Source organism: Pinus tabuliformis, chromosome 5_1, assembly GCF_031772625.1.
Source record: "Pinus tabuliformis cultivar Carrire ecotype Pingquan chromosome 5_1, CPIR1, whole genome shotgun sequence".
NCBI classification, from domain to species: Eukaryota; Viridiplantae; Streptophyta; class Pinopsida; order Pinales; family Pinaceae; genus Pinus; species Pinus tabuliformis.
In genome coordinates, this window is record NC_142305.1 from 918709320 (window position 1) to 918727627 (window position 18308).

Here is an 18308-nt window from a genome sequence, read left to right on the forward strand (position 1 = left end):
AATTGAGAAGAATGAGACATGGGAACTGGTACCTCGTCCAAAGGACAAAAACATAATAGGAACCAAGTGGGTGTTTAAAAACAAAATGAATGAAGATGGACAAATCATCAGAAACAAGGCAAGGCTTGTTTGTAAAGGCCATTCACAAATTGAAGGAATTGAATTTGAAGAAACATTTGCACCAGTAGCTCGTGTGGAAGCTATCATAATGTTCTTGGCATTTGCTTGCTCAAAAGGATTCAAAATCTATCAAACGGACGTAAAATCAGCATTTCTAAATGGGGAACTCAAGGAAGAAGTCTACATGGAGCAACCAGAAGGGTTTAATGTAACAGAAGGAAAATACTTTGTTTGTAAGTTGAAAAAGGCATTATATGGGTTGAAACAAGCTCCTAGAGCTTGGTACGCAAGATTGGATCACTATCTACAACAACAAGGCTTCAAGAAGGGGGTGGCAGGAAGTAATCTCTACATAAAGACGGATGAGGATAAGTTACTAGTCACACTTGTTTATGTTGATGATCTGATTTTTGCTAGTAATAATGATGAGATGAGCCATGAGTTTTCTTAAAATATGTCAAAAGAGTTCGAGATGTCAATGATAGGAGAGTTATCTCACTTCCTTGGACTACAAGTATCTCAAACCACAACAGGCATGTTTATATCTCAAGCCAAATATCTTAAAGACATGCTTAAAAGATATGGAATGGAAGACTGTGCACCCATGAGCACACCTATGACCACAAGTTGCAAATTGAGCAAAAATGATGACTCCCCTCCGGTAGATGCAACTCATTACAGGTCAATAATTGGAGCCCTTCTGTACTTAATTGCTATGAGACCCGACATTATGCAAGCAGTAGGAATGGTGGGAAGATTTCAATCAGCTCCTAAACAATCCCATTTGTTGGCTGTAAAAAGAATTCTCAGATACCTAAAAGGAACTCCTGATTTCAATCTCTGCTACCCTAAGAGCTCAACTCTTACTTTAACTACATACACCGATGCAGATTGGGCCGGAAGTGTCGATGATCGGAAAAGTACTAGTGGAAATGCATTCTTCTTGGGAGACTGTTTAGTATCTTGGCTCAACAAAAAACAAACATCCATATCACTATCTACAGCTGAAGCTGAGTATATAGCTGCCGCAGATTGTTGTACTCAAATACTATGGATGAAGGAAGCTCTAAAAGATGTCAACATAGGTACAAATCAACCAATTACCATCTAGTGTGATAACACAAGTGCGATCAGCCTCAACAAAAATCCAGTAATGCACTCAAAGACCAAACGTATACCAATCAAGTATCATTTCCTTCGTGAACAAGTAGCTGAACAAAACATCATCCTGGAATATATCAATACTAAGGAGCAGATCGCTGATATTTTCACAAAACCTCTTCCTCGAGAAGCGTTTGAACATCTTCATCAAAAGATGGGGGTTATCTCTTTAGCATCACTTAAGTTGATTCATAAAGATGTTGCAAGACAGGGGGAGCAGTTCAACAAGGGGAGTCCTTGTGCACTCCGTTGCCACTGATGTCAAAGGGGGAGAGAAGAAGAATATTTCCATCAATGACAAAGGGGGAGATTGTTGATCTAGATTGTCATTAATGTCAATATGAAGCCAAGGAGAAGCAGAGCAGACTTGTGAAGAACAGGAGCAAAGCCATTGGAAAGAGGATCGCATCAACGAAGGTACATAAACAGAGTCATCCGAAGTCACAGAGAGATATGTCCAAGGGAAACCGCTATCGGAAGAACAAAGAGCAACAACGTTATCAAAGCAAAGAAGAGAAGCAAGTGTAAGAGCGGAAGATTGAGGAGGAGCCACATCGGAGGAGCCATATCAGGAGCAAGAGAAGCATAGAGGAAGATTCATTTGAAACCACGAGAAGCAAAGAGCGGAGGAGTACAAAGAGCATAGGAGTATATATATTATATAGATGCGATATAATACACAGACCCGAACAGGTAATAGCAAAAAGCAGAAGAGTATATAATATATAGATGCGATATATATATTACGGACCCAAATGCATAAGGGCCGTTGGATCTCAGGGATCAATGGTCCAAATCAAGCTCTGAGGAACAGAGGGTAACCCGAAAAAACTTGAGCTAAACCCGAAGTAAGGGAGAACCGTCCGATCGATAGATTGACAGATCTAACGGTCATCGCATAGCATAGATGTGAGGGCGTTAAGTCGCGAGGGAAGCAGTTTTGCAATAGGGAGTGGTATTTCGGACGAGGCAGAAGTGGTATTGAAGGGTGAGCACCCAATTCCACTTATCGAGCGACACGTAGCAGCGAGGAGGAGAGAGGAAACCGTTTTCCGAGCGGGTAATCCTCGAGCTATTTGTCCACCCGAAATCCTTGTGAACCGTTGGATCTTGCGGGAGGTGATCGACGACGGAGGATCAATGGGCTGTTTGAAACTTTGGGTGTAATATGAACTGTCGAATGGGATGGTAAGATCTATGGTGGAGGATTGATCCGAAAAAGGCAAACATCGGAAAATGTGCATGTATACAGACTCGACTGGACCATTGCAATATGATTTAATATATTATCACATCCATCACATATCGCAAGCCTCTTGTAAAGCCTTGCCACATTGAAAGCACCGATTGCGATATATATATATATATATATATATATATATGGACCCGATGGAGTTATTAAAAACAGTTTATAATAATATCGCGTCTGGGTATCGGGGAATTGGCTATGTTATGTGCAAATCTGCCAATTGCGATAAAGTTGTGGAGTTAATATAATATCGCATCCAGAAGGGGAATCGGCCATCGACGATGTTATAGACATGACTTATAAAAGACCTCCTAAACGCTGCGATTGCGATTGTGACGTGGCATGTGGGACCACTCATTATATATTTCTAACTATGTTAATCTATGTTATTGTTACAGGAGGACTGAAGATGTTAAGGGGCATTGGCAATGTTATATCGTGAAGACAAAGAGTTGCGACTACGAAAGCTGTGATTGCGATTAAAGGAGTGATGCGATTGCCGTAAAGAATGTTGGGTCCATTGTATGAATATTGAAAAAAGGGGGGCCTCTCTGATAAAGTTATTTATTTAATATACAATATTATTATAATACTGCCTCTTGTAAGAATTTGATGAATCCGAAGAGATAGAGGAAGCCGAAAGATCAAGTGAGCAAAGAGGAAACGAGCGGAAGCCAAAGGTCAGGAGTATCAGGCATATAAAATAGAGAACACGGGAAAGTTTGAAGTGCTGGCGAACTGTAAGAAAAAAAGGGAGCCGAAGTTCTGGCAGAAGTGGAAGGAACAGGAGTACAGAAGTAAGTCATAGGTCTAGTAGGGTTGGGAGCAGAGAATTGCAACCAAACAGATCCAAACAGTTTACAGCAGAGGGTTGGAGCCCTTGAGGTTGGTGCCTCAGAACTGAAAGGATTGGTGTCTTGGGAGTTGGTGCTCCTAAATTTAAGGTTGGTGCCTTGACAAGACAGAGTTGGTGATCTGGAGGTTGGAGCCTCACAAAGAGTCCCAGTTGGTGCTTGGCAACATATTGAAACCATATATATATATATTGTTCTTGATTTATTGCAAAGATCACATTAATAAAAGCATCTATTCCTGCTATTTATTTATGTGTTCCAATTATAAATGTTTTAATTGATAAAAATAATAATTGAAAAGAAATACTGATTCACCCCCCCCCCCCCCCCCCCCCCAGTATTTCCAACAGCTAGCCATGGATGGACACTTCACTAGATGGATGTGAAGACCGTGTTTCTACATGGCATTCTCAAGGAAGAAGTATATGTTGAGCAATCACAGGGCTTTGATGAGCATGATAGGAAGACTCATGTGTGTAGGCTGATGAAAGCACTTTATGGATTGAAGCAATCCCCTGGGGCTTGGTATGCTCGCATTGATAATTACCCGATGAAGCTTGGATTTACGAGAAGTAATGTTGACCCAAACCTCTACTTCAAAGTTGTCCAAGGTATGCCTTTGATTTTGGTATTATATGTTGATGATTTATTTTTTACAGGTGGAGAGCTTATTCTTGAGTGTAAGAGGGAGCTGGCCTCTGATTTTGAAATGAGTGACCTTGGTTTGATGCACTACTTCTTGGGCTTAGAGGTGTGGCAAAGACCTGGTGATATTTTCCTTTCTCAAGGGAAATATGTTGTCAAATTGTTGGAGAGATTTGGAATGGTGGAATGCAAGTCCATGGCCACACCGATGGAGATGAATTTCAAGAAGTTATGTGGTGAAGTTGCGGGACCCAATTTGGAAAATCCTTCTAAGTACTGACAATTGATTGGGGCATTGATGTTCTTTGTGAACACTAGTCTGGACATATGTTTTGCTGTCAACACTTTGAGTCAATTTATTATCGAGCTTCTACATGCACACTGGATTTTTGCTAAGCATGTGTTGAGATACTTGCATGGGACTATCAATCTTGGACTGAGATATACTGTCGGAGATGTGAGACTACATGGGACACTGATGTTGATTGAGCCGGAAATGTTGTTGATAGAAAGAGCACATTAGGGTGTTGTTTTACCCTGGGGTCGGCCTTGATGTCTTGGATGAGTAGGAAGTAGAAGTTCGTTTCTCTTAGCACGACCGAGGTTGAGTATATTACTGTTAGCATGGTTAGCTTTGAGGCAATATGGTTGAGGAAGCTCTTTGGAGATCTATTTGAGCAGGTACTGGACACGAGCGTGATATATTGTGACAACGAGAGTGGGATCTGACTTTCAGAGAATCCCATGTTCGGCGACAGTTCGAAGCTCATTGAGATCAGATATCACTATATTCGAGATATGGTGCATAAAGGAGCTGTAAGACTCCATCACATTTCGACAGATGAACAAATAACTGACATTCTTACCAAGCCTTTGCCGAAAGGGAAGTTCTTGGTCTTTAGAGAGCAACTTGGACTAGTGGATGTGACCCTCTCGGGAAAGGGTCACGGATGATCAAGAACATTGAGCTATGATCTTCCCCCCCATTTGAACTCCTAGTGTGGGAATTGAGTCAAAGAGATCTTTGGGTTGAGGGAATTCTGGACAGTAGGAGTGTGTGATCCCAACCCTTTGTGGTAGGTTGGGTATCTCCCCTATTGTCACTATAGGGTGTGTGTGATCCTTTTCATTTATGGCAAGTTGGGTATCTCCCCCTATCAAGTCTGGGACTTGACAGAGTATACCCCAGTATGCATCCTACCCACAAGCTAGGCTTGTTGGGATTGCCACCCATCTGGCCAATGGGTGAGGAGACTTGGGTGTGTGTGATCCTTACCACTGGTAAGTTGGGTATCTCCCCCTTTTCTAGCACTTGACTCTTGAGGGTCAAGGTGGGAAGATTAGCGGACAATAGGATGGTTGTGATCCTTACCTCTCATGGTAAGTGGTATCTCACCTATTGTCATTGGACAATGGGATGGTTGTGATCCTTACCTCTCATGGTAAGTAGTATCTCACCTATTGTCATTGGATATATGGTGGCAACTTTATCTCCCTTATGATGATTCTTCTTCTTTAGATCGAGAGTGTTCAGCAAATGAGCAGAAATGAAATATGACATGATACAACGACGATGATGATGAAATAGCTGAGATGAGACTTATAATGTAGTCGAAAATTCATCCCTAGTTGAGAAAGGGAGTGTTGAAAATTGCCAGCTCAAGGAGAAATTTTCTCCTTGGAGAAGCACTTCTCACCCTAAGGAGACCCTACTTTCCCTTAGAAAATTTTATTGCTGGTCCACGTCTCATCAAAATGTACAAGTTGGCCTAGAAGAGGAAATTCGACCCCCAAGACCACATATAAATACAAGTTATTTGGCATCACTTGGAGGCATTGCATCACACATCTTTTCTTCATCATTTGGTTCCTACATCTCTGAAATTGCAAGGTTCGAGTTCAGACGTATGAAAGAGAGAAAGAGCTTTATGTTGACCAACCTTGACTTCTGTTTTGGGATTGTTTGACCAGTGTTGACTTTAAAGGATTTGACTTCTTTTGACTTGATTTTGGATCTATTTTGGAAGGCCCAGTTCGGGAGAGAAAATACCAAATTTTTTTGGGTAGTTTGACCCACGTTGATTACAAATTTTGAGCTAGGGTTTCTGCGAGTCAAACTTTGACTTTGACCAAATTTTGTGGGCAGACTTTTGGGACTATTTTGACTGATTTTGACCATGCAAGGAAGGCCAAATTCTTTGACAAGTTGACTAAAAGTTTTGGAGTAGATTTCACCATTGACTTTGGATTGGTTACGACTATGTTCACTGTTGTTGGCTTTGACGAAAAGAATTACAAAATTGAAGTTTGACCAGATTTGACTTTTATGCTCAAAATTGGTTGGATATTGGTTGGTTGACTTGGTTGGTCAAGGCTTTGACCTTTGACTAGTTGTTGATGTACTTGGACTATGTATCTATCTGCTAAACATTTGATGACAATCTAATAGGATAAGAATTTGGAAAGGGTTTTCCCCCTTGTGGGGTTTTTCCCTGATCTTTGACCAAATCTCCGTGTCTCTATTGTTCTTGGATGCCTTCTATTGTGCATATGGTTTTAACTTCTATCTATAATTGCTTACTGTTACTGTGTGCTTGAAAATATATTGGATAATTGATTGCTATTGGAAGAAGAATTGTTATAAGTGATTGTTACAACATAGAACATTGAAAAATTAACACTAAGGATGAAAAACAAGTACTCACTTGGTACACAACATTTCCTAGTACTACTTTTTATTTGTTACATAATTTTTAAATAAAAATTCCCGTCTAGGGGTAAATTTTTAATTACTAAAAAAAGGTTCTACGAAAACCTAATGCAATTCAGTGACACTGAAGATAATGCCTAGCATGGTAATATACTTTTCCCTTAGACTTACAAAACACACTCAAGGCCCAATTATTAAGATGCACTCCATCTTTGGAGGTTGTGAGTGGAAAAACTCAATTAATTATTGATCGCTAGAAAGCAAAAATAATTAGTTAATTGAAAAAAAAACACTTTGGAGCTAACATCCCTAGTAATTAGGTCCCAAGGGTCTAAGTCTTTTACATAAGTTCATCATGCTAGTGACATTTTTTACAACTTCCCCATGGGGGTATGGAATTTGCATAGAGAAACAAGAGAGAAGAAGAAAGAAGAGAAAGAGGCAAAATTGCCCTGCATGACTTATGGACTTGAAAAAATTTGACAGGTGCCTTGTCCAACTTTGGTCTTCTTCATTTATTTGCTAGGTATATCTAGCGTGTAACATTTGGCTTCACCTGGTGATGTGTGCTTGATCTTCTAAGAAGCATAGGAGGACTCTAGAATCTGTAGTGATCACAAGTATCTCACAACAAGGAATATTAAAAACACATGCATCATAAATAAAATCACCAATGTCCTACTAGCTGAAAATAAATAACATTGCTAAAATGAAAAATGATCAAATTAAAAGCAAGGAATGAAAGGAAGAAAGGTTAGAAATACATTATAGAGGATGCCCCATGGGCATCATATGTTTTCAGTGAAAGATAGTTTGAGCAATTGCACATTTGCAGGCAAATTCATCATCTCCTCATCCAATTGGTTGAGATGATATGAATTAGGTCTAGCCACATCCCGAATGATATATGGTCCTACTCACAAGCTACCAAATTTCTAGTGTTTTCCAGGTTAATCCTTTCTCTGACCCAAAGTAACATCATGTCGTCCTTTTGAAAGGTTCTTGGCCTAGTGGCCTTGTCAAATGTTCTTTTGATCTTCGCTTGATTCCTACAACTTTGATCAAAAGATTTCCTCCTAACTTCATCCAATTCAACACTTTGATCCAATCTATTCTATACTGCATCTTTATCTAATGTGAAATTCTGGAGAAGCTGATACAATGGAAGATTCAAGTGTACTGACAAGGTGACATCTAAACCATACACTAATTCAAAAGGACTTTTCCTAGTAGCACTCTTCTTTGTAATCTTGTTTGCCCATAGTGCATATTTAATCTTTCTGTCCCATGATTTCTTATTATCCCCTACTATTTTCTTAATGATGGTCATTAGATTCTTGTTACTGGATTCAACAAGTCCATTTCCCCGTAGATGATAGTTGGATGAATGGGATAGAATAATGCCATACCTGAAGAAAAAAGAGGAAAACTCCATTGAACTAAAGGCCTTGGCATTATTACTGGTAATTTTTGTAGGCATACCAAATCTCCTTATGATTTTGTCCTCTAGAAAGTCCATGACTACTTTTTCAGTTGCATACTTAGTGGGAATGTCTTCAACCCATTTCATGAAATAATTTATGGTCGTCGAAATCCAGGTGTACTCATTACTTGAATTTTTCTTAAACTATCCTATGAAGTCCATACCCAGTGCTCTTGATGGTGATTGATCGTAATTATCACTTGCGACCCTTTGGAGGTGTAGATGCACCTTCTACCTTAATGATTTCATCCTAGCATCCCATTTAATGATGGTGTGAGGCTTTGGAGGATGACGTTGTGCTTGAGAGGGCTATTTTGGTGATGAGCGACCTCATTTGGATGGAGAAACATGACTTATGGGATAAGATATATCACTTGAAATATTCATTGCACCTTTTCTTGGAGAGACATGCGTTTTGACATCACCCTTGGAGGTTTTAGACTCATAGGAATGGGTTAATTGAGGCTTATTTTCATGTTATTTCATTGTTTTGGCTATCTTTGGGGGTCAAATTGATGACCCATCCACCTTGTATCATGGATTTAATAATTTTTAGGGATTCTACTCTAATTTGAAGGAAAATTTTCTGGGTTACTCTCATATAAATAGGGGAGTCAATTTCCTCTTGGATCATTGTCACACTTGGAACATAACAACTCTTCATTAGTGATATTTCTCTCTAGTGCACAATGAAGGCCTAGTTGAGCGAGTTTCTTGGGTGGATCTTGTGATGTGATGTGATCTCTTTTCATGGATGCTTATGGTGGATCTTGGATGTTGCATGGTGAAGTAAGTTAGTTTATTTTATTTATCTTGGTTTTATGTTCTATGGGATATATGTTTTTGTACCAAGTTAGTTTATTTGGTATTTGCTTCATTGTCCCTTGTTGAGCTAAACCCTTCCTCCAAGTATTTGAGGAATAGAGATAGGTTTTTCTTTCTCTTAATCATCTGGAAAATTTAGAACCTAATTTGCAAACCCTAGAGTAAGTTTATTTTCCCTAGGTTTTTTTGGAATAAGAATCACTCCAAAAGTAATCCTAGAATAGTTTGTATCCTAGACTCCATTTTCCCTAGATTGAGAAGATACTAGTCTATCTCATTGGTAATTGTGACATTCTTTTAAAACCATAAAATCGTTTTTCTTTTTGTTTTATGGTAAATTAGAGTTAAATTGCAGCAAAATATTGTGTTTTTATCATTTAGTGACTCATTGATGTAGGCCCTACCATTAGGTGTTGTTCAAAAGTGCATTTGAGAAGCTAATTTAAAGGTTTTCATGGACTTTCAGCCATTTTATAGAGCTGACATCAAACTTTATTCATTGTTACATGTTTATTAACTATCAGAATTTGTTGCAATTTTGTCCTTAGTTTACTCTCAAATTTAGCCTTTATTTCATATAATTTTTGTACAATTTTAACGGATTAATTTGCTGGTTTTATAAACTATTGTTTTGGTGCAATTTGTTGGCCTAAAATCCTAGTTTATAATAACCTTGAGTTTTTCTTGATTTGGTGTGATAACCGATTTGAGACTCCTTAGGCTAACCCTAGCCTTTAGATTGAATCATAGATCCTTTAAACTGAATCTAGAACTTACTCCATCCACTAGAAATCCTAGTTTATTATATATTTATCTAGTGGATTTTTGTTGTAGGATCCTTGGGGGGCACTTAGCTTGAGATCCTTGGGTTACTTGATCCCTAAATTCTTCCAAGGAAGCCTCCCTTGTTTTGTATTGTGTCCTTCCCTAAAGAGGGGAGTAGTTGTTGAGGTGACAAAGGTAACACTCCTATGTTTTGCACTTTGTCTAGGTCACGTAGTGCACTAGGTGTTAGATTTCGCTTTAATAGGGCTAGTGGAATATATGTAGGAATTTGCAAATCATTGTCATGGTGTAATAATAATTCACAAATAATGGTGTGATATGTTTGCTAATTCTTTTATGGGATATGTTTTAGGTCTCCTGCTAATTTTAGTTGGTGTTTAGCTTTTTCTATATTTGATGCCTATATTTTGAACCCCAAAAATGTGCATGTACGATGCTACCATCTCCCACTCATGACTGTTTTATTTTAATTTGAGCAAGACCTTCATACTGAAATGATTGTACAATATACATTCACATACTCTCTTTGCTTGGAAAGAGCTCGTAATCACCATAACACCATATTAAACGTAATGAATTACTACAACTTACACAAATCCCATTTAAATAGTATTTTGTTAGCCCTTTGTGCACTTAAGAAATTAGGTTATTTTCCCTGTTGGGTAGCATAGGTGATTCATTTGAGTAGAATGGTAGGGAATGCCTCAAAGAACTCAGAGAATTGTGGTTTTCCTATAAATATTTAGACCCATTGATCGACGTAACTTAGATCATTATAAACTCGGTAGAAAAGCATTTAGACCTATCAGCCATTCTTATTGGATTGAGTTACCTTAGATCATTATATACCCTCAGTAGAAATATCAAAAGTAATTGTCCATAGTCATGGACAACACAGAATGATATGTACTGTTCAGATTAGCCAGTTCATTTTCTGTCAACAGCATATTCAATATCGTTGATAAGTATTTTGTTTTAATGGCTAGGAAAGATCAGCATGCGTAGGACTTTGCAGTCAATTCCCGTCTAATTAATCTTCCTGTTTGTCAGCTCATGGACACCAAGTTCTGTGTTTTCATTTGGAGGATAAAGTTGTATCTGTTGAGTATTCATTGTTATACTAGTACCAATATTATAATGTCTTTATGACCATTAAAAAGTAGCAACGTTTTGCATATGACAGCCTAACCATCGTTATAATACGTAAGTTGACTTTGTGTAATAGGAAACATATATTTTAGTTTGTATTGTTTGGAGTCTGGTCTGTTTTCCTTTGTCCTAACTCCTAGGGTCTGCATTTTTTATGTTTCTAAGGTCTTAATCTATCTGTGGTCAGGCATACATGAATTTCCTGCGGAAGAGCACAGAAGGATGGAGCATAGGAAACATTTTTCTGGATCTGTCTGGTGGACTTGCGAACTTTGCACAAATGGGTGTGCAATCTATTGATCAAGGTAATTCTTCTATGTAAAAAATGCTCTCTATAACAAAAATTACTAAAATGTTGAAATGGATTTTAGGGTTTTTAGATAGCTTTCACTTTGAATGACATTCTAGGACATGATTACTTGTTATTATTGTAGTACAGTTTTTGGATATGAACTGCATTGGAGTTCTTGTTGATTTTCTGCAGATTCCCTGGAAAACTTTTATGGCAATGTAGGGAAACTTCTTCTATCACTGGTACTCTCTCCCCCTCTCCTCCACCTATCTTGTGTGCATGTATTACTCCGAACTATGCAGTTGCAGGCTGAAAAAATCACATTTTTGGTCTGATGTCAACTATAGAGTGGCTATTTTATGCTTCTTTCTCGTGTTTTCTACTTTGCTCCAAATTTTCTATTCATTAAATTTGGGAAATCAAACTTCATTTGCAACTGCAACAGAAGTTATGTGACAAGGGATGCTAGCTTTTCGGCCTCACATATTTCTGATAAAAAGAAATATGTTATAAAAGAAATATGGTAGTGTCAACTTAACAAGTTTCAAGTTCTAGATGTTTACTATGTATTTGCAAACTGCTTTAATACCATTCAATTCCTTATCACCAGATAGATTAGAGGCTTCCCAATAAGGGGATCACTATGGGAATTTGAGTACCTACAAAATTGTTTTTCTGTATCAATATTTTATAAAAACATCCTTTGTTATGTCAAAAATGTTACATACGCATGGTTAAAATAAAATGTAGGTGGCATCATGGCACACTACAGTTCATCCTAGTAGTCACTCCAGAAACTTAGAAGTGCCATACATGGGTATGGATCCTTGACAAAGGAATAAATTGGCATCTTCAGTATCGTACCCGCTATCATGAGTTTTGTCATTATTGCAATAGCTTGCTTGATAGACTTGTTATGAGTCCCAAGGGTTAGCTCAATTGCTTGAACCATATGCCCAAGGCATGTTTCCAATGCAAAGGCCCTAGGTCATGTTGCCTCAAAATCTAGCAGGCCTTCTGAAAGGGTAACCTACAAGGCAAAAACTAGACTAAGGGACAATGATGAGGTGTGGGCCACTGTCACCACAACCACTACCCCTTGCTCTTGGTGGACTTTCGCCACTGAGAGGCTTCCCTTTAGATAGGTCACCTATGAGAGATATGCTAAGCTCAAGGATCAAGGTGACAAGAGTGGCTTATAGAGGATAACTCTTCTTGAGGACAAGGCTTATAAGCTAGAAAAGGCAACTCACATACTCTAATAAGGCTTATTTAGGGCACAATGCTGAAGTTTCTAAGTTTACTTAGAAACCCTTCAGGCACTTTTTCTAATTTATTCCTACCTACTTGTTATTTTTCTTTAACAAGTTATTTACAAAGTAAATACTGAAAATAAACACCAGTGCATGCTCAACATATTACAGATCATCAACTAAAAGAAACAAGAACAAACACACCACATGACACCATTATTTTTGGACCAATGTCCCCAAAAGAACCGAATGCGGGAAAACCGGTGCAGCTATCTGAGGGTTTTCCTATTAAGCAATATCATAGTACAATCTGGGTGCCAAAACTGGCCTACCCAACAAAGAATTTCCTTAGCAGCTATACCTTACAGTTTGAGATAAATCTCCTGGCTGAAACCTCGGAAAAATCCTTCCAGCAGTTCCTCAGCACAAAACTGCTCTGCAACCCCAGCGTCTGCCTAATCTGGACTGCGCCGACCTCTCCTAGCCCAGTGATCGTCTTGCTTCAGCCTTCTTTGGCTTGCACCAGCCCCAGGAGGCCCTGCATCAGCTCTGGTAGCCTCTGTGTCAGCCATGCTGGCCCCTCTAGTGCTCTGCGCAACACTTGGCTGCTTCTGCGTGGCCCTGCATGAGCCCTCGCTGGCTCTGCATCACTCTTCTTGGCTGCTGCGCTGCTCTTCCGACACAATCTTTGCCTTCTCTGTTTCTCTATACTCAATGCCCCTCAGTTGCTCTCCCGATCACTGATTCTATCTCTCTTAGCAAACCCCGCTCTAGAGAATAGAATGACTGATCATCTGGTGTCTTCTCCAAGTGACCCTCAAGCCTCCTCTTATACTTTTCCCGTTGACATCTCAACAGCCGAGATTGAGTCCCTAATCAATGGCTAACATTAGATCTGGCTTGATCCATGTCTTTTGGACCATTCTAACACAGATTCATATTAATACACATTAATATTTTATTTTCCCTAAGTTTAGACTTAGGGATTCCATTAAAAATATTAATTATTTTAATATCTCCTGATCTGTTTAGAATCTGCCCAAACCCTTTCTGGGTATTGGAGATTTCATGTGCCCCAACCTCTCCACCAAATTTCGTGCCCCAACCTCTCCACCAAATTTCGTGGCTAGAGCACATCCGATGCTACCCCAAATCAACACTCCCTCTTAGCGAGGACTATGCTCTAGCAATACTCCTCACTAAGTATTACTCTGATCATCCGGCATTGGTACCTGTGCTAATGCTAGGCCTTCCTGCCCAACATCCTCTACATTGCTACCTCCTGTATTGCTGCCCATGGTTCTGCCACTGCCACTGCTGCATCTGTACAATAGCTCCCTCCGCATCCGTGCTACTGTTGGTCCTTTCTCCTAGCACTGCATCCACACTGCACCTCCTCTCATCATGCTGCCTATTGTTGCACTGCAACTCAGTTACTGAGAAGTACGTAACTGATCTCCCAATCTGACCTCCCTACTGGGCTAGAGACACCCATTGATGTTGAAGCTCCCTCTACCGTTGACAAGTGCTCCCTCTCTGACTTTTGTGCTGCTGCAACAACTCCCAGCATCTCGCACCGTTGCACACATCTTCGTGCCATCCTGCACTGGTGCAACACTCCTGTGCCTCTCACACTGCTGCAGCCTGTTAGCCTCTGTGCTGTCTTGGAACTCCTGCACTGTAGCTCTCTCTGCTGCTCCATCTGCATCCGTCTCTACCCACTCAGCCAGTCCTGCTACTCCTCGTCGGGGATTCCGTAGCAAGGTCTAATCCAAGAGGCTGGGTACCTCAAGGATCCTGCCCCTCATCGCCTGTAGTCCGCCTAACTACAGCTCAATGTCTCCCCACTTCTACTCAAGTGGTGCATGTGCACTCATGGCACAGTCATCGTCTGTCAAAACTTCCTTCTCTGCCCGTGCTGGGGTTGCCTTAGTCTCGGAAGACTCTCCCTTACTCTTCTTCCTTGGGCACTGGGTTGCATAATGACCCAACTCCCCACAATGGAAGCACTTGATCTTGGAGAGATCTTTCTTCTTCCGCTTCTGCTTTCATTCAGATGCTAGGGCCACATCTTCCTCCTCCTGCTTGACTTTGATCCCCTTGTTGCTGCTACTCCTCTTTGACTGTCGTCTGATCTCTTCCTGGCGAAGAGCTGCCCACATCTCGTCCCAAAGTGGAAGTGTCCCTCTGCCCAGTGTACTTTGGACAAATACTTCCCATTCTTCTGAGACAACATTCAGGGTTGTCCTCACCATCAGCTCCTGATCCAGTGTCGCCTCTATAGCAGTCAACTGATCTCGGATCTCATTCAGTCCTCCGAGGAAGGTGTCAATCGGTTCTCCCTTCTTCATCTGATACGACCTCAACTAATTCTCAAGTAGCATTCTTCTCTGCACAGAAGTATGCTGGTACTATTTCTTGAGGGCCTCCCACATCTTATATGTCGTTTCCTTCTCGGCAATGTGTGGAACTACATGGTCCTTGACCCTGTCAAGGATGATGCACTTGGCCCTCGCCATTGCCTCCTCGTACCTGTCATTATCATTGGGGTCAACTGGGACAGCTATTACCTTCAAGGAGAAGTTCTTGACACGATTCCTGTCAAGCACTGATAACATTCTGGCCTTCCAGACTGCGAAGTTCGATGCTCCGTCCAGTCTATCCTGGTCTCTTACCCCTTGTAGTGCCATGATGCTCCTCCACTTCCCTCCTAGAAGTTCTCTGTTCGACTCCTCTGAGTCTCTACTTCTCGTCTAGAAGTTCTCTTCTGGACTCCCTCTGAGTCCTGATTTCCCTCTTGGAAATCCTTCTGCCGCTTGTCTAGATGTCCCCTACTCTAATCGACTTGTGCAGCTGCACTTCTGATCCGAGTTCCTCGGCTAGAAACCCTTGATAACAACTCCTCTGGCCCTGCTCTGTCAGGTACTGTTCTGACTACAGTACCTCACTAGTTGCACTTTGCAATATTTCTGTAGCCTTCTAAACTCCAACAACTGCCTCTCTGTGAACTGCGTCAGCCCCTCTCTACCTCACTCTAGCTCTGCGTCACCCTAGATGGGTTTGCGTCAGCGCTGGGATGCCCTGCGTCAGCTCTCTGGCCTTCTGCGTCAACAACGCTGGCCTCTCTAAGGCTCTGCGCAGCTCCCGGCTTCTCCTGCGTGGCTTTGGCTGGTTCTGTGTCACACTTCTTGGCTTCTGCACTGTTAGAAACAACTACTGTCACCTTGGGACAGTTATTTTCTGCTGCTATTGCTCCACTCGACTGATGTCTCTTAGTCCTCCTGTGATCTGCAATCATGCTCCGATACCATGTTGAAGTTTCTAAGTTTACTTAGTTAGAAACCCTTCATGCGCTTTTTCTGATTTATTCCTACCTACTTATTATTTTTCTTTAACAAGTTATTTACAAAGTAAATACTGAAAATAAACACCAGTGCATGCTCAACATATTACAGATTAGCAACTAAAAGAAACAAGAACAAACACACCACATGACACCATTAGTTTTGGACCAATGTCCCTGGAAAAATCCAATGCGGGAAAACCAGTGTAGCTATCTGAGGGTTTTCTTATTAAGCAATATTAGAGTACAATCTGGGTGCCAAAACTGGCCTACCCAACAGAGAATTTCCTTAGCAGCTATACCTTACAGTTTGAGATAAATCTCCTGGCTGAAACCTTGGAAAAATCCTTCCGGCAATTCCTTAGCACAAAACTGCTCTGCAACCCCAACGTCTGCCCAAATTGGACTGCGTCAGCCTCTTTTAGCCCAGCGCTGGCCCTACGTCAGCCTTCCTTGGCCCTCGCCAGCCCTAGGAGGCCCTGCATCAGCTCTGGGAGCCTCTGCATCAACCACGCTGGCCCCTTTGGTGCTCTGCGCAACACTTGGCTACCTCTGTGTGAGCCCTTGCTAGCTCTGCGTCACTCTTCTTGGCTGCTGCGTTGCTCTTCCGGCACAATCTTTTCCTTCTCTATTTCTCTGTATTCAATGCCCCTTAGTTGCTCTCCCGATCACTGATTCTATCTCTCTTAGCAAACCCCACTCTAGAGAATAGAATGACTGATCATCTGGTGTCTTCTCCAAGTGACCCTCAAGCCTTCTCTTACACTTTTCTTGTTGACATCTCAACGGCCGAGATTAAGTCCCTAATCAACGGCTAAGATTAGATCTGGCTTGATCCATGTCTTTTGGACCATTCTAACACAGATTAATATTAGGGACAATTGCTCTCGAGCTTGAAAAATATCAAGCCAAATGGATTAGCCTAGAATCAAGAGGCCAAGAAAAGGTTTCCCAACAATGAATATTAGCTATCAAATGGACCAAGAAACCTTCAATAAGCCCCCAAGTTGAAGCCTAGGGAAAACTAGGGTTTCCTAGGGAAAAATCTACCTAGGGCAAGAGAATTTAACCTTAGAATGGATAGATTGGCCACTAAAGGGAGTTGATTTTGAGGCAATCAAGGCTCCTTCCAATGTTGAATCCTTCCACAAGGTCAAATTACCAATCTACGTCAACTCGTGCCCTAGCCCTAGCTAGTAGCTTGGCCTTAGGAGGGTTGAAAATCAGAAAAAGAGAGCGAAGGTGAGTTTTAGGGTTGCATTTGTGAATGATGACCAAAATGACAAGTCCAGTGCCTAATCCTTGGGATAATGGAGTCTATGGGGGTGAAAAATTAGCTAAGTCTTGGTTAGGAGTAAGGGAATCTTAGAGCCTTAGCTCAAAACCCTTGTTATTACTTCTGTGAGGGATCAAGGTCACTTGGGAGAGCTGTTCCAAAGATACACCAAGGGGATTACCAACCTAGATTGCTCAATGTGTTTATTGCAAAGCAAATGTTCGACCTGGTGTTAATCTAATACATCAATGGGCCAATCAACTGTCGATACATAGATGGATCTACCTGTTAGTTTTGTAGCATCGAACATGTGTTCTAGTCTCGACTTTGGTTAGAGAGGCTGAGGAACAAAAGATCTCCATAACCCAGAAAAAATTTCAGGAGAAAACTCCTAGAGATGGCTCAATCCAGTTAATTGATTAGTAATTAATTTTTTCCTAAGTCTAACTTAGGAAGAGTGATTAATTAACAATAATTAATTGAGAAAGGTGAGAATTCTCTAGAAACTCACACATATCGAGTTGGAGATGATCTTAGCCATTGATGGGGGTCTAATCATGGACATTGGTTCACTAGCAAGAGATCATAAGAGAAACTCAATGGGTAGATGGAGAAAACACATCAGGAGAGCGAGTTTCCTCAGCAGATCGAGCTACCTATTTGCAGTGATTCAGGAAGGGAGAGAAGTTCGAGCCAAAAGGGACGCAGAGGCTGAGAGGGAGCAACATAAGTGATTCAAGGGGAAGTTTCTAGTTCTGGAGAGGTAGCAGCAAGAGGCAAAGTTATTCCAGAGAGATGTTGCGCAGGCAACTTCAGTGAGAAATTCAATTTTGCTCAAGAGGAGGTCGATTCAAGTTCTAGAGGTCGGGATAATTTTCCAAAGTGCTGGAGAGTCACTCCCAGCAACAGTAGCAAGCATGACGACTTGATCATAGGCAGTTTTGAGCCACACGTGTGAGGGTATGCACAAGGGATTGGATGGCCATTTTTTCTGAGGCAGGTTGTGCTGGGATTGCTCGTGAAGAAGGGAAAATTTTCCTTAATAAATTTTGTCAAATTATCTTATTAAGGATTGCCAAGTTTGGCATCTAGATTGTACTAAAAAATTCTCTACTGCACAATAATAATAAAACCCTCATCTGTTGCATCGGTTTTCCCACAT

General features: G+C 40.9%; 1 protein-coding gene across 1 annotated transcript in view; it reads left to right on the forward strand.

Annotated features, from left to right (window-relative positions):
- LOC149167794 (PQ-loop repeat family protein / transmembrane family protein) overlaps nt 1-18308 on the forward strand; it is a 338289-nt gene that overhangs the window by 262202 nt on the left and 57779 nt on the right. Inside the window, exons 6-7 of the mRNA XM_089431597.1 lie at nt 11170-11287; nt 11467-11516. Coding sequence (XP_089287723.1) covers nt 11170-11287; nt 11467-11516 — 168 coding nt within the window. The remainder of the gene's footprint in view (nt 1-11169; nt 11288-11466; nt 11517-18308) is intronic.